Source organism: Hemitrygon akajei, chromosome 13 (assembly GCF_048418815.1).
Source record: "Hemitrygon akajei chromosome 13, sHemAka1.3, whole genome shotgun sequence".
NCBI lineage: Eukaryota > Metazoa > Chordata > Chondrichthyes > Myliobatiformes > Dasyatidae > Hemitrygon > Hemitrygon akajei.
In genome coordinates, this window is record NC_133136.1 from 11,891,484 (window position 1) to 11,904,322 (window position 12,839).

Genomic DNA, 12,839 nt, shown 5'->3' on the forward strand with positions numbered 1-12,839 from the left:
ACACACCCGTCAATCTAACCTGATAACGGACGTCCCGCCCCCTGCCGCCCACTATTGGATAACCAATCTTCAGCTCTTTCCACACAGGCGGATTAAAGAGGGGAGCGAGAGCCTCTCATACGCTCTGGACCGGTGTCCGTCAGGAACACCCGCCACCCTTTACGTTAAGCAATTTAGGTTGAACCCAGCAGCGAATGCGTCTAGGGCTGGTTCGGGCTGTCTAAACAGTCGACGTAGGAGGAGGAACGGGCTCGGACATGGCGAGAAAGAGTACTGACCCGCCTGAGAGTTATCGGTGATCTTTGCAACCCGTGAGGCCTTAACATTTTTATTTTTCCTTTTCTCTTTCGACATATATGTGTGTTTATATGTATGGTGTGTGTGTATATACTGTCATCTATACATGCATATATATGTAACAAGAAAATTCCTTGATTACCAAGCCAAAAGAAAAAAAAACATTATAGTCGTTAATGGACTGAATGAACAACGCGTATAGATGTATAGCCAAAGAGGTATATGCCATGAACCCGGAGATTACAATGGACAGCATTGGGAATTTGCATGGTGGACTAAACCATGAGCAATCCACGGGCGATCTAATGGACAGCCAGCAGCGGCAGGCAGTTTCGGCGGCCCATCGGGAACTGACGACCAGATCTGCAATGGTATCCAGCATGGCTTCCATTCTGGACGGGACTGGGGACTACCGGCCGGAGCTCTCGATCCCGCTGCACCCGGCAATGAGCATGTCCTGCGAGTCTCCGCCTGGCATGGGATGAGCAGCACCTACACGACACTCACACCACTCCAGCCCTTGCCTCCCATATCCACCGTCTCGGATAAGTTCCACCACCCGCACCATCATCACCACCACCACCACCATCACCACCACCAGCGACTCGCGGGCAACGTGAGCGGGAGCTTCACCCTGATGCGAGACGAGAGGGGGTTGCCGGCTGCCATGAACAATCTGTACAGCCCGTACCACAAGGACATGCCCGGGATGCCTCAGAACCTCTCTCCTCTGTCCAGCAACCCCCTCGGCAACGGTCTGGCGTCCATCCACAACAGCCACCAGGGCATCCAGGGCTACGGGTCCAACGGCCACGACAAGATGCTCAGCCCGAACTTCGAAGCCCACCCGGCCATGCTGGGCAGAGGTGAGCAGCACCTGTCTCGGGGTCTTGGCGCTCCGTCGGCGGGAATGATGCCGCATCTGAACGGCATGCATCACCATCACCACCACGGTCACTCAAGTCACCACCAGTCCCACGGGCCCGTGCTGGCTTCCAGCCGCGATCGGCCTCCGTCCTCCTCCGGCTCGCAGACCACCAGTTCGGGGCAGCTGGAAGAAATTAACACCAAAGAAGTAGCACAAAGGATCACGGCGGAACTCAAACGCTACAGCATACCGCAGGCAATCTTCGCTCAGAGGGTGCTGTGCCGTTCGCAGGGAACCCTGTCTGACTTTTAAGAAACCCCAAGCCTTGGAGTAAACTTAAATCGGGACGGGAGACCTTCAGGCGGATGTGGAAATGGCTGCAAGAGCCCGAGTTCCAGAGAATGTCAGCCTTAAGGCTCGCAGGTAAACCTGGGGGGGGGTGATGCATGTACACTGAGAGATTTGTTGAGAAGCAACAAAAATGTCGCTGTTATTGGAGCCACGCTGCCTTTCATTGACAAGGGGCAACTGCCTTTCTTTGTGATTAGCGGCAACCATACCAGCTTTGTAAGAAGGACCATTCATTCCCCCCCCCCCCCCACACACACACACACACACACACACTTTCAGTTTCCCCACTATAACCACCGCAGAACTCGTCGGGGTTTCTCCTGGGTCGCACAATAGCTCTATGATGAGACAATCCAATATTCCCCTTAACGAAACGACACACCCACAATAGTAACGTGGCCAAGCATCAGCATCTGATTACCATTCAATTAATGCCGGGCTCAAATGCATTTCTTTTATTGGACGCTAAACAAATTCGCAGTTTCACTCCCTGAATCAATGCGTTCTGCCGGCCTGTATCTGGACCAGAATAGCCTCCTTTGTAATACCGCAGTCTTTATTCCTATTATTGACGTTAACTTCAGCCCCGTTTTAGGGAACCGCCAGGATTAAATTTTGTAAAGGACTTTAATCGGACCATTGTTGTCTGCCCTTGCTTGCTGCCAGCTTCGAATTGGACTTAAGCAACCCAACCGATTTCTATTAAGTGCGCTGTATCTAGCCGGTTCTCAAATGCGATGGTTTCTGGTTCTGAAATGTAATTGCTTTTAAGCAGAATTGGTGCTACTCGCTGGCAGTGCAGTGTTCGGTCTTTAATCAGGAACTGGCTGGAATATCCTTAACGGATAGCGGTTATTGAGTTGTCAGGCATTGAGCCCGTTTGCATGTATTCACTCATATAGTTGGGTACATAAGTAAATGGTCGTTTTGTGGTGGAGGATCCCCATTCTGCTCTGGATAAACAGGCTTCGAGGCTTTTTGGTCATTGGGTGGAACTGCTTTACCGCCCTCTTGCGGTCGCTCAGCCCGAGCTAATTCCTATTGTGTAGGTCATTGGCTGCAGTTAACAACCACTTAATATTAGTAATTAAATTGTGCATGTTGAAGATTATTCGTCGCATTGTTCTAAAATCTTCTTTGATTCCCACTACATGCATTTTTGAGATGTTGGTCCTTCAAAACGATTGAAAGTATTGCTAATCACTTTGACAGAGCGCCTGTCAATCAATTAATTTTATTCAGTCTGAAATATTTTTGTGCTCTCTACATGAATAAGTATGCCGCCAAAACTGATAATTTAACCTTCGCAGCCTGAAAGGACAATGGGATCAACTTCTAACGCAAGGCTTAGCTAGATTCATAGCACTACCTAACTTGATCTTAAAAATAATATAAAGATTTAGAAAATGCTTCTTTTGCATGGGGCATTCAGTGATACATGAGAAAATTGCACTGTAAATGAAAGAAAAATACATCACGGACCTGTACAATTTTTGACAGCGGAATATAACTTTATATTGCGTCCATTTTATGTGATATATTACCACCATTTACTATAAACAGTGTTTGTTTTCATCGCTGATGTCAATGCACGTTTAAACAAATCAGGGACGTAAACCAAGGTCACGTGGCGTAATTGTTTGTAATTACACTTCCTATTAAACTTGGCTTTTCTCTTCGTTTAATGCAAAAAGTCCTGTATATCCCTGCACGCCCAGCCTGAGAATCGGAGTGCTTATCTGTCGCAATTGTTCCATTTTGCCAGCATTCTTTTCCTTCAATCTACGTTTACAATTTCACTTTTCACTCTGCTTCCCAGTTGATTAGGACCCATATTTATTTAAACTACAAGCAATTTAATAAGATTTTCATTTACGGTTTTGTAAAGTACAAGTTTTTTTTAAGGCATAGCATCGCCGTGCCAACAATCATGCTGAAGTATTTGAGATTATAAATCGTCAAATTAGCCGGTATAATAACATAACTAGAATTAAAATACATTCGATCGATAAATCAGCAAACGGCCTCTCTGAAAGCATTTGCAGCCATTAGCTTTTGAATTCAGCTACACTCCAGAACTGAAAGATGAAGCGATGTTTTTTTAAAAAAATTGCTTTGAAATTGTAACCCGGTTTGATTGTCTGTGCATTATAGCAAACCCGCTTGACCAAAGACATTGGAGCGGAATAAAGATGGCTATAACTGCATCTTCAGGAAATTATCAAGGCACAATACTCAATCACAAAACAAAAATAAAACAGCGGCACATTTTGCATTGAATGTGTTTTTTTAAAATTTGTAGTCGTACCAGATAAATTTCCAACATCTCTCAGGTTCGCGATCAATTCTCATCTGAATAATTGGACTGTTGATTGCACAGCTGATTTAGTGTATATAAACACCATGCAATTAAAAGAATAACCAACCAGTAAAATAAATATTTTACACCATATATCGTATATGTATCGAGATCGGTACATTACGGCATCGCTGCCGCAGAATGAAAAAGTTAAGAGGTTAATACTGGGTATTCCGCAACAGGATTCGGAAGATATAAATTCTTATAATTGCTCGTTAACTCGGGCTAAATATAGACCAAGAGAAAGAGAGAGAGAGAGATGACCAGAAAAGCAACAACATTTCATTCTGCGTCTGGGATTTGTACGAGTCCTCGCGAGAGCGATGTTGCTAAAATATGAAGCGATTTTTTTTTTGTTAAGTACGCGCGATCGGTCGATGTTCTTCTCTATATCGCCCGGCGATATGATATGCTTACTGGCCGTGCTTTGAAAAGAATCAGAGAAGCCGCAGATATGAATTATTAATGAAAATCTCTGCATGACCGGTTGCTTACTGCAACGTCACTCTTGCTTTTGGTCTTAAACAGAGGAAAATCTGGGGACTCGTCCGCCTGTGAAGCAGATAGCTTTGTCAACCAGTGTCGGGCGACAGCTCCCAAATTGTTCAAATCGCCCAAATTATAAGATTAAAAGAAATTAACGTTATCCTGACGTATGGATATTCAAGAGAGTCCTGATGCGGAATCCATCTATAAAACCAATAAATTATCCACAATACTGACACCAGTGCGATTCCTTTAATCCCGTCGTCATTCAGCGACTCGGATGAGTTGTTGGTTGTTGTTGGTGTAATTGGGAAATTAATAATTGAAACTCTCTCGCTTCTGGTGTTTGCCTCTGGCAACCCCTTGTGTGAAAGGGTTACACCTTATTAAGTTCACTAATGTAGAAAGATTCCTCGCAACTGCGGGTTGGAGGAATGGGGGCGGGGGGCGTGGGGGTTGGTGGTGGAGGACAACTGAAACAGTGCCATTTATTTTATCATAGCATTTCAATAAATGTGGTTATGTCACTTTATAAAAAAAACTGTGTATATGGACGTGGATCGATGAGGATAATCTTTAGAAGATTAAAAGGGCATTAATGCTGGCAACAATAACATAAACCTAAGGACCTGGTTAGACATTGATTTGGAATCTGATCCGGCTTGTTCCAGTAACACTACTACAGTCTTCCCGGCACTGCCGTCCACATTATCATCTCTTTGTCTCCTCTAGTTTGAATACCCTCCTCGCTACTATTTTAACGACACTTAATTTGCACAGACCATGACAATGATGGTCACTTAGGGGTTTTTTTTACAACAGAGTATTTTTTAATTGTCGGTTCATTTCGTTCTGTCTATATTCCGACCAAAGCTATAATAGTGCCATTGCCCAAACTTGCTAATGTGAGTAGAGAACGATTTAAAGAGTTTAACTAAAACGTTAATAAAAGTATAACATTAAATCAAAATAAAAATACTAAAACATTAATTAATAAAAGTTCGCCAACATTTAATACATATATGTTGCGGGTAACAGAGCACCCCAGTGACTGGGCGCGTGTGCGACAGTGCACTCCAGTGACAGAGCGCGCTGGTGACAGAGCACCCCAGTGACTGGGCGCGGGGCCAGAGACTGGGCGCGTGTGCGACAGTGCACCCCAGTGACAGAGCGCGCTGGTGACAGAGCACTCCAGTGACTGGGCGCGGATGACAGTGCACTCCAATGATTGGGCGCGTGTGTGACAGTGCACCCCAGTGACTGGGCGCCCGTGTGACAGCGTACTCCAGTGATTGGAGGGGGGGGGGGATTGGGGAAGTATTTCACAGGAGAAAGACTATTATCCATGAACAATTCTTGAAGCTTCATCTTCCTGGCTCTATTTAAGGGCCTATGTCAATCTTATCAAAAGTCGACAGTGAACACGATACAAGACACAATTTTGCACTTCAACCGAAATTAATTCATTTAAGATTTAATCGATGCCCACTTATTGTCGCTACAAAAAAAAACTGACAGGAAGATTGTATACGTGATTTTGTCTGAGATCAAAACTTTGCTGGACTGCACGTGTGGTGACGATTCTGATTTTGGTGATGAGAACACATTTAACGCAGAAAACTGCAATTCTAACGATTGGATGTGCAGATTTTTAAAAACTCGCCCACTCGGCGCTCGTTAAACGTCTACGCACGACGAAAGAAACTACATTCCAACATGCTGTGTCACTACAAATGTAAATGTGCTTTTGATGTGAAGGACTGCCGGCGAAAAGTTCTTGCATTCGAGCGTTAATTAGGCTCTCTTCTGGACGCACGATAAGGAACCGGCGGCATTTGTAAGTGATGGTTTACAGTCAGGGCTAGGGAACGTGCGGGGGGGGGGGGGGGGGGGGGGGGGGGTGTTGGAAAGAGGGTGAAGGTGGACGTGGCCTTCCACCATGTTACAGTAGTGAATGCGGTTCCAGTCGGCGACTGCCGCCACATACCGTTTCGATTTACAAATGATGCAGAAGTCTTAGGAAAGACCGGAATGCATAATTACATTTATTTTCACAAATATTATAAAACTCATTGTTCTCCTGGTATTTGAGTATTTTTCTCTTAGATTCAGCTTGTTATAAACATTTGGATAATATTTGCCACATACGAACCTGAATGAGGCGAACATTGCAGCTAGCGCGTCTTTTAATTTAACTCTTCCTAGATTGTAACTTCCGCACCCAACCTGATTAATTGTTTCTTATTGATTATATTTGAAGCCGTGTTCTTTTTAAGGCCTTTATTAATAGCTTTATATCTTGTTCCAGATATGTGTTTGATTTCTATTTCAATTGACTCTGTAAAGAACAAGTTCCTCGGGGTCGAACATATGTTTGATTTTCAATTTAAAATACTTTCCAATTATTTGAAAAGATTGTAGATGTTTAAATTTTTTCCATATGTAATTGCATTAATACTTGTATCGCATATCCTTCCTAGTACCCGAAAATCTAGACAAAATAATTTAAGATTTAAATCCAATTTTTCAAAAATGGCTACCACGTATTTCAACAATTCTACAAACAGTGTAGGTTGTAGAGATACGTTCTCAGTTGTACTGAGATTTTATACTTCGCCTTCGCCGTACTGTAACCAATACGGAATATTTATTTTACATGCATGTAATATAATTGAAATTATTTAAGTGGACAGGAAGAGGATGTTTGCTATAGTGGGGGAGTCTAGAAACATAGGGCACAGCCTCAAAATTTACAACATTTAATATTATATTTAAATATTAAATCTTAAATTATTTCGTATAAATTAAATACATTCCAAATTAATGCTGTTTTAAAGTAAAATATACTCGGAGGCCATTTTTGGAAAATTACCTAATATTTCAAATCATACACAGAGGGCCAATTTATAAGCATAAAACATTTTTCTGGTGCAAATTGGATTTTTTTAACCGATATTATTTCTACTACAATGTTTGACGAAATATTTGGCAGCTTTAAGAGGAATAGGCCGTTGTCAAACATCAGGCGTGAGAGCTATACATAATATACAGATTTTAACAGCATAATTGTGTATATCGATATGTATTGTTCTCCTGGGATTCCCACTTATCAGTAGGACATGTAACCATGTAAAAACAACGAACGTAATTTAGACAGTACGGTATTGTTCTCGCCTGTAAGACCAGTTTCTTCTTCTTATTATCTCGAGATACAGTACGGGTAACAGGCCATTCCACCCAATTACGCGCATGCGACCAATTAACCTACCAACCTGTTCTGCGCGTCTTTCGAAGGTGGGGAGAAAACCGAAGCACCGGGAGGAAACCCGTGCAGTCACGGGGAGAAAGTACAAACTCCTTACAGGACAACGGCGGGAATTGAACCCGCGTCGCTGCCGCTGTAATAGTGTTGTGCTGCCCCTCCCCCCCCCCCCCCCCCCCCATCAATAACCCTAGAATAATTGTTTTCAGTGTACCGGTAGCGTGGTGGTTAACACGACGCTTTACAGCACAGGCGACCTGGAAAGGCTGCCTCCTGGGAAGAGTTTGTACGTTCTCCCCGTGGCCGCGTGGGTTTCCTCCGGGTGCTCTGGTTTCCTCCCACAGTCCAAAGACCTACCAGTTGATAGGTTAATTGGTCATTGTAAATTGCCCCCTGATTAGGGCAGAATTAATTTATGGGATTGCTTGGGCCGTGTGACTTTGTAGGGCCGGAAAGAATCATTCTGCGCTGGATCTCGATAGAATAAAATAAAACGTATAAACAAAATCTTAAAAGTCACAAAATATAATATAGTTAGTGCAGAATTAACCCTTATCACGAAGCAATCCTCGCACTTAAAGTAATTTATGATTTGTGACTTATAAAATTTAGTTTTGGCCTTGACATTGAGATTTGTCTTGTTGAAGTTCCGCTCGTGACGAATGTGATCATTTTTTCTCCAAGGTTGAATTATATTCTGTAAAAATGAATAGCGTCTGCCCCAAACTTCCTCCCACCTCCCCCGCTACTCCTTGTCGATACATTTTGCAGGCTGTTTTGTCCAGACTCTTCAGGCCGAGTTATTGGGTGGGGGTCGATCGGTTCTTGATTAATCGTGTCGTCAAAGTGAAGGCGGGAGAATGGGATTGAGAAGAAGAATAAATCAAGCCATAATGGAACGGCGGGGTAGACTCATTGGGCGGAATGGCCTAATTCTGCTCCTATGTCTTATGGTCTTAGCCCATCTCCCCTACTGGTGCATAGACCGCCGACAGTAACTTGCCAGAGTGCTCGGACCTAGGCCAATCTTTCATGTTATCACCAGGTGTAGCCCATCTTCGAAGATCCTTCCTTTCCCAGCGATGTGGTCTTTGGAGCTCCTGTTGACGTTTGTAGGTTTTACAGGATGGGGTTGCCCAACCCCTCTCCTTTCGCAGCCGGGCTTGGGACCGTCCATGGCGGAGCTTTTGTCCACATTTCTTAATTTGGGAATTTCTGACGGGATGTTTTTTCTCTCTCTCTCCCTCTCTCACCTCTACCACAAAGAACTTTGGCCGGCCCAACTGCGGGTCAGTGCAAACAAGCCATGTTTTATTTGTGGTGTTAGTGACACGCTGACATCGATTTTCATTTTATCACATCCCGAGTACAGAACAATGGAGAACTCGCCCAGTAAAGCTCTCCATCTGAGGCTTTATCAGCAGCCACGTTCATTTGATATAGGAATAGGGAAAACCTTCGCTATCGATCGCATTGATTCGACCTTTCCCTTTAAGGAAACCGCACATTCAAAGAACCTCTTGCATAGATTCGCCGTTTACCCGGATGTTGTTCTTTTTAAATGCGCCATTGTCATTCGATTTGTACCTGCTGGGAAATACAAGAACACCTAAGAGAAGTGTTCTGCAAGCGCGAGCACGGAACAGCCGATGGCAGAAGGACGTCGTTACCCTATGGTCTTTCAGAACTGCGCTCCTTTCCTCTCCGTTTTAATGTGTTTTACAGAAGAAATCATACCATTCTTATACTTGCGTTCGGCCTTTGTCGTAAGAAGACCAGGGCATGCCCTCTTCCCTTTGCGATCATCAGGGAGGAAGTACAGGAGCCTGAAGACAAACACTCAACGTTTTAGGAACAGTTTCTTCCCCTCCGCCATCAATTTCTGAACGGACAATGAATCCATGTGCACTATCTCACTATGTTTTTGCACTCGTTTTGCACAACTTATATACGCTATAAATCAGTATATATAGTGTGTGTGTGTATATATATATATAGCTGTTTTAACGATACATTGCTGCTGTCGCAAGACAACTAATTTTACGACTTATGCCAGTGATATTAAACTTGATTCTGATTCCGACCTTATCTCAATTCTACAAAGTGCAGATTGTAGATATACATTTTGAGTTGTCTTGAGATGTTATAAGTTATAATCCAGTATAGAGCATTTATTTTACATATAATAAATGAAATTATTTAAGTGGATGTGGAGAGGATGTTTCCTATCGTGGGTGAGTCTAGCACCAGAGGGCACAGCCTCAGAATAGAGGGACTTTCATTTAAAACAGGGAAGAGGAGTTTCGTTATCCCAATGGTGGTGAATTTGTGGAATTCATTGCCACAGGCAGGTGTGGAGGCCATGTAACTGGGTATATTTAAAGCAGAGGATGATAGGTTTGTTTGTTTGTTTGTTTATTTATTGAGATACAGCATGAAATGGCCCTTCCAGCGCCTAATCACAAGACAATTTTGCAATGACCAATTAACCTACCAACTGTTATGTATTTGGACTGTGGGAGGAAATCAGAGCACCTAGAGGAAACCCATGTGGTTATGGAGAGAACATACAAATTTCTTACAAACCGTGGCAGAAAATGAACCTGGATCATTAGTACTGTAAAGTGCAGTGCTAACCACTACACTGCCATGCAGCCCCATTCTTGATTAGTAAGGGTATCAAAGGTTACAGGGAGACGGCAGGCAAATGGAGTTCAGAGTGATATTAAATCAGCCACAATGGAATGGTGGAGCAGATTTGATGGTCAAATGGCCTAATTCTACTTTTATCTTATGTCCTCTTATGGAAAGTAAATTCGGCCCATACTAAACACAGTAGACAGAACAAATACATATCACAATGAATATTGCTTTCTTGTTAACATCCAATTGCACCAATTGTAATTTACTTTAAACATCATCCCTTTTTTGCAGAAGGAAATTTTTCAAGGGAAATCAAGAGAAATGGTGTTAAGTGATGATAGGACGGTCATACCTACTTGCCTGCATCAAATAAAATGCAAAATCAAATGTGGATGCTGGAAATCTAAAGTGAAACATAAATTCTGTCATTGCTCAGTTGTTCTGTCAGCTTTTGTGAGGAGAAAAGGCAAATTATCATGCCTTTTCATCAAAAACACAAGAGATGCTTCAGATGCTGGAAATCCAGAGCAACCCCCACAAAATGTTAGACCTGAGTCCTGATGAAGGGTTTCAGCCTGAAACCTTTCTGTAGATGGTCTCTGATCTGCTGAGTTCCTCCAGCATTTTGTATTTGTTACTATGTCTTTTGTGAATAACTTTTGGTAAGAACAGGATCAGATACTAATACAGTCATAGACATCAAGTCGTCTCTTTTTATTGTCATTTTGACTATAACTGCTGGTACAGTACACAGTAAAAATGAGACAACGTTTTTCAGGACCATGGTGCTATATGAACAGTACAAAAACTACGCTGAACTATGTAAAAACAACACAGAAAAAACACTACACTAGACTACAGACCTACCCAGGACTGCATAAAGTGTACAAAACAGTCCAGGCTCTGGGTATTGAGGAGTCTGGTGGCTTGGGGGAAGAAACTGTTACATAATCTGGTCGTGAGAGCCCGAATGCTTCGGTGCCTTTCCCCAGATGGCAGGACAGAGAGGAGTTTGTATGAGGGATGTGTGGGGTCCTTCATAATGCTGTTTGCCTTGTAGATGCAGCGTGTAGTGTAAATGTCTGTAATGGCGGGAAGAGAGACCCCGATGATCTTCTCAGCTGACCTCACTATCCGCTCCAGGGTCTTACAATCCGAGATGGTGCAATTTCCGAACCAGGCAGTGATTCAGCTGCTCAGGATGCTCTCAATACAACCCCTGTAGAATGTGATGAGGGTGGGGGGTGGGGGGGGGGGGTGGGAGATGGACTTTCCTCAGCCTTCACAGAAAGTAGAGACGCTGCTGGGCTTTCTTTGCTATGGAGCTGGTGTTGAGGGACTAGGTGAAATTCTCCACCAGGTGAACACCAAGAAATTTGGTGCTCTTAACGATCTCTACCGAGGAGAGCCATCGATATTCAGCGGGGAGTGGTCGCTCCATGCCCTCCTGAAGTCAACAACCATCTCTTTTGTTTATAAATATTATATTATAAAATAATATGGTACAGAAACAGGCTCTTTGTTCCATCTGGCCCATGCTGGCTGCAATGGACTCCCTGCTAGTCCCAATTTCCTGTCTTCTGCTCATAACCCAACAAGCCTTTCCCCTCCAAATACCTCTCAGATATTAGCCACTTCGACTACTTCATCTGGCATCTCATTCCAAGTACTTACCTCTCTTTGTGTAAAGAAATGCTATACAGGAAGGTTTACTTGGGTATGGGTTTGAGGCTATGAGAACAAAACACATCCCGATAAAAGGACATGAAGGAAAATACTGGATACATTGCTAAATGTATTAACCTTCAACCATCAGGGGTCCTGTACCAGCTTGGATAACTTCACACACCTCAACACTGAGCTGATTCCACAAACTATGGATTGACTTTCTCAGATTCTTCAACTAATTTCCTCAGATTTATCTATCTATCTATTGTTTTCTTTTGCACATTGATTGTTCGCCAGTTTTTCTTACTCTGTAATTGATTCTGTTGTATTTCATTGTTCTACAGTGAATGCCAGTAAGAAAGTGAATGTCAGAGTAACACATGGTGACATATAAGTACCTTGATAATAAAGTTAGTTTGATCTAAATTTGGAATGTTGGGGGTGTTGTGGATAGTGTGGAGGGCTGTCAGAGGTTACAGTGGGACATTGATAGGATGCAAAACTGGGCTGAGAACTGGCAGATGGCGTTCAACACAGATAAGTGTGAGGTGGTTCATTTTGGTAGATCAAATATGATGGCAGAATATAGTATTAATGATAAGACTCTTGGTAGTGTGGAGGATCAGTGGGGTCTTGGGGTCCGAACGCATAGGATGCTCAAAGCAGCTGCATAAGTTGACTCTGTGGTTAAGACGGCATATGGTGTATTGGCCTTCATCAATCATGGAATTGAATTTAGGAGCCAAGAGGTAATGTTGCAACTATATAGGACCCTGGTCAGACGCCACTTGGAATATTGTGCTCAGTTCTGGTCGCCTCACCACAGGAAGGATGTGGAAGCCATAGAATGGGTGCAGAGGAGATTTACAAGGATATTGCCTGGATTGGGGAGCATGGCTTATGAA

The 12,839-nt window shown here is 43.3% G+C and overlaps 1 protein-coding gene across 1 annotated transcript in view; it reads left to right on the top strand.

Annotated features, from left to right (window-relative positions):
* The first annotated feature begins 231 nt into the window (after window positions 1–231).
* Window positions 232–12,839, top strand: part of onecut2 (one cut homeobox 2) — a 38,456-nt gene continuing 25,848 nt past the window's right edge. Inside the window, 3 exon segments of the mRNA XM_073064136.1 lie at window positions 232–771; window positions 774–1,469; window positions 1,472–1,588. Of these exon segments, the coding sequence (XP_072920237.1) occupies window positions 483–771; window positions 774–1,469; window positions 1,472–1,588 (1,102 nt within the window). The 5' untranslated portion in view covers window positions 232–482.